Source organism: Terrapene carolina, unplaced genomic scaffold (genome assembly GCF_002925995.2).
Source record: "Terrapene carolina triunguis isolate 2854851 unplaced genomic scaffold, T_m_triunguis-2.0 Scaffold22, whole genome shotgun sequence".
Taxonomy (NCBI): Eukaryota; Metazoa; Chordata; order Testudines; family Emydidae; genus Terrapene; species Terrapene triunguis.
This window is the reverse complement of record NW_020664373.1, coordinates 11447884-11452081: the sequence shown is the minus strand read 5'-3', so window position 1 is coordinate 11452081 and position 4198 is coordinate 11447884. Positions and strand designations below refer to the sequence as shown.

Sequence of the window (4198 nt, the reverse complement as noted above, 5' to 3'; positions counted from 1 at the left end):
ATGTGGAGGGTCACAGTGAGCCTCTGAGGTTAGCAAAATCCGTCAGGAAATGCAGGACCCACAGAGTCAAGGACATAACTTTGTCACAATGTATAGTTGGGATTGTTTTCCAATGTGCACTACTTTGCATTTATCAACACTGAATTTCATCTCCCATTTTGTTACCCAGTCACCCAGTTTTGTGAGATCCATTTGTAATTCTTCACAGTCAGCTTTGGACTTAACTATTTGAGTAACTTAGTATTATCTGCAAACTTTGCCATCTCACTGTTTACCCGCTTTTCCAGAATATGTTGAACAGCACTGGTCCCAGTATAGATCTTTGAGAGACGCTGCTATACTTTTTTCATTGTAGAAATTGATCATTTATTCCTACCCTTTGTTTCCTGTCTTTTAACCAGTTACTGAACCACGAGAGGACCTGCTCTCTTATCCCATGACAGCTTACTTTGCTTAAGAGCCCTTGGTGTGGGACCTTGTCAAAGGCTTCCTGAAAGTCCAAGTAACTATCTGAATTGGATCACTCTTGTTCACATATTTATTGACACCCTCAAAGAATTCTAATAGATTCATGCAGCGCGATTTCCCTCTACAAAAGCTGTCGTGATTCTTCGCCAACATATGTTCATTTATGTGTCTGATAATTTTATTGTTTACTATAGTTTCAACCAATTGGCTTGGTACTTAAGTTAGGTTTACTGGCCTTGAATTGCCAGGCTCTCCTCTGGAGCCTTTTATAAAATCAGCTTCACTTTAGCTATCTGCCATTCATCTGGTACAAAGGCTGATTTAAGTGATACGTTACATACCACAGTAGGTAGTTCTGCAATTTCACATTTGAGTTCCCTCAGAACTCTTGGGTGATACCATCTGGTCCTGGTGATTTATTACTGTTTAATTTATCAATTTGTTCCAAAACCTCCTCTACTGACTCCTCAGTTTGGGACAGTTCCTCAGATTTGTCAGCTAAAAAGAATGGCTCAGGTTTGGGAATCTCTCTCATATCCTCTGCAGCGAAGACGGATGCAAACCAGACATTTTGCTTCTCTGTAATGGCCTTCAAGTATTATTGACCCCAGAAGACTTTGTCTTAACCAGCAAAATGACATAATAAAAAACAAGACACTTAATGCTGAACAATTGGGAAGAAAAGAAAATTTTAGTCTGGCTGTTTATAAAAACCTCAGAGGTATTTTTGTCTATTTTGTGACCATTTAACACTTGGGAGAAAAGATGTCTTTGTTAAAATTCAACACTTCCATCCATTCTGTTTAAGAGTGAGAGCTCACAGTAGACAGCTCTAACATGCCCAATAAATCCTCCAGAAAAAAACATGGAAGACAGATGTGACAATCCTAATATTTGTAAGGTTTAAAAAAAAAGCAGAAAGAAAACTTTTAAAAAATAAAATACATAATAATAAAGAAGCAAAACAAGGGAAAACCCTGCTTAGCATGGCTTCCTGTTTTTTCACTAAAGGCTTCATCCAAAGCTTAGTGATTGGGAGTCTTTCCATTGACTTCAGTGGGTTCTGGATCAGACCCATAGTGTGAGTACAGTGAGAGAGGACTGTGGAAGTGGTTACCTTTACGCAAGGCTCGCAGGTTCTGTTTGGCGTGGCGGTGCAGCTCCTCCACACAGGGCGGTCTGGTAGAGGGGTGGAAAATATTTCTTTGCTGATGCCAAGGTGCTCGGTAGTACACACTCAGTTTACTCTCTGCATCCAGGTTAGAGACAGCTATAGAATCAAAAACAAGAGAATAGGACATTTACCCACTGTTACATGCAGCTTATCTGAAATAGCAAGCTAGGCACCATACTTGGAAGGTAAGTTACTGCTAGAAAGGGGTGCTGAACGAGTCACGCCATGTCTCCTCCTATCTGGTGATAGGGACCGCTATTCTTCTACATACTACCCCCCAGCACCAGCAGGGGTCCTGGGCCGCGCGCTGACGCCCCCCCCCCCCCCCCCCCCCCACCCGCACCCCCGCAGGCCACCCCCCGAGCAGCCACGCTGCCCCTCCAGAGCACCCATGGCACGCCTCCTCCCCCCCAGACATCCCCCTCCCCAAGGTTTAGTCAGGGGTATATTGTACAAGTCACGGACAGATCACGGGCTGTGAATTTTTGTTGACTTTTACTAAAAAATACCCGAGACTAAAACGTAGCCTTAATCATTATCATCTCCACTTTCAAATGGCAAAACCGAGGCACAATGAGATCATGTAATGTGCTGAAGGTCACCTACTGAACCAGTGGCAGAGTGGAGAACAGAACCCACCAGTTAGCTCTCAATCACCCACTCTAATTACTAGACTATGTTGTCTCACTATAATATTCTGTATCCTCACTATCTTACAACACTGGTTGTTTGCTCACTTCATGAAGACTGAGACTACCGGATGAGTCCGCTAAGCAAATTCAAATGCTACCTTTCAGAAAAGGTACTTTTTAATAGGCGTTGACTCTTGAGGGACTAAAAACTTCAATTGCTCTGCCCATAAATCTCAAAGGACTTCCTCTGAAAGTTGCATGAACCAGCTACACATTAAGGAAAGACAGAATTTCTCAGAAACATGTGGGCCCAGGAGAGGCAAGTTTACCTTTAGTGTATTCAGTCACTAGTTTTACAAGGGACAAAATAAATAAGACAGACAACATGAATTCTGCAGCTCTGCGGTGGCCAAACAGAGCAGATTTGTATAGCTACATTCAACAGCTCGTATAAAAAAGTAAAAAATATTTTTTTTACAGCCCTATCTCTTTATTGTTTTTTTATAAGCTCCAACACTAATTGCCTGCATAAGATCCAGACTTTCTGATTATTTCTCTTTGGCAGTTGCTCAATGATCTCAGGTTTCTCCCATAAAACTAAGGAGTCATAGTAACAACTCTGGTCACAGGGTAAAAGTCACAGTACTCTCAACATTATGCAGTGTATGTGCGTGCACAGGGGGGTCAGAGAGGTTCTCACTACACAAATATGGAACCATGAAGTCCTCCTAGCAGTGGGTCTCAGAGTCAGGTCAGATCCAGACAGTACTCGTAATGATAAATGCATCGAACCCCTTTCCTCCTCTCCCCTGGTCTTTTTCAAAAAGCACAGTGATACACTGCACTCTCTGGCAAATGGTTCAGTTCAGTGACCCCGTTGCGGTCAGTCTCATAGGGGACCAGGTCATCACTCCACAGTTCTTGAGAGGGAAGCCATTCCCCAAAACAGCATGGGTAAGAAAGAAATCCAGTCATTCATTCAGTTGTTCAGTGATAGCATTCAGTGGGGACTGATCAGCTAGCAGTGTCCAAAGTTCTTTAAGCTCCTCCTGCTCAAACTTAGGGACACCTCAAAATGTCTGTCTGACATGGCGGCAGGAAGAGAGACCTGGCCTCCCCAAAGGACTGGGCTTAGTTTGGCTCTTGACCATCTGCATTTGTGCTTAGTGGTTCTCCCACCCATACTGTTGTTGACAAGGTTGCAGTTCAATACCAAGTGATACTCCTCCCCAGTAGTAACAAGGAAACTGATATCTGCAGACAGCGAAAGCTAGTGGCTTCCTATCCATTCTGCTTACCCCCTGCTTACTCTGCAAGTAATCGCAAAAAGACGTATCCTGCAGACAGGGCCGGCTCCAGGCACCAGCCTGGCAAGCAGGTGCTTGGGGCGGCCGATCCGGAGAGGGGCGGCACGTCCAGGTATTCGGCGGCAATTCGGCGGACGGTCCCTCACTCCCGCTCGGAGCAAAGGACCTCCCGCCGAATTGCCGCTGCAGATCGTGATCGCGGCTTTTTTTTTCTCTTTTTTTTTTGGCTGCTTGGGGCGGCCAAAACCCTGGAGCCGGCCCTGCCTGCAGAATTTGTTTGAGTAAGAACTGCAGGTTTTGGCTAACAGTTACGAATTTTCCAGGACATGCTTGGATTCCACTGGGTGTCCCAGATATCTGCAATTTTGGCTGTGGTTTTCTCCTTCCATTTCTCAAGGATACTGCTTATGGGCATCCAGCATCTGCTCCACTGACGGCTTTATGTGCATCCTTGCCATTGCTCTGCTTCCTAGCTCCTACCATCTGGAGGAGAGACAGGGTAAGCTGGGAAGAGGAGGCGACAGCTAGCAACACAGGCTGCCTCAGTCCCAGTCCAATCCCCAAAAGCAGCAGCTAAAGTCCTCCCTCAAGGAGTGAGGGAATTAACATGACATTTA

At 44.9% G+C, this 4198-nt stretch overlaps 1 protein-coding gene across 1 annotated transcript in view; it reads right to left on the bottom strand.

Annotated features, from left to right (window-relative positions):
- The window catches only part of LOC112102768 (Nance-Horan syndrome protein), a 36889-nt gene extending 32893 nt beyond the window's left edge, over positions 1 to 3996 (bottom strand). The window contains exons 1-2 of the mRNA XM_029910715.1: positions 3894 to 3996; positions 1586 to 1738 (exon numbers count right to left, since the gene is read on the bottom strand). Coding sequence (XP_029766575.1) covers positions 1586 to 1738; positions 3894 to 3996 — 256 coding nt within the window. The remainder of the gene's footprint in view (positions 1 to 1585; positions 1739 to 3893) is intronic.
- Between the last annotated feature and the right edge of the window lie 202 nt (positions 3997 to 4198).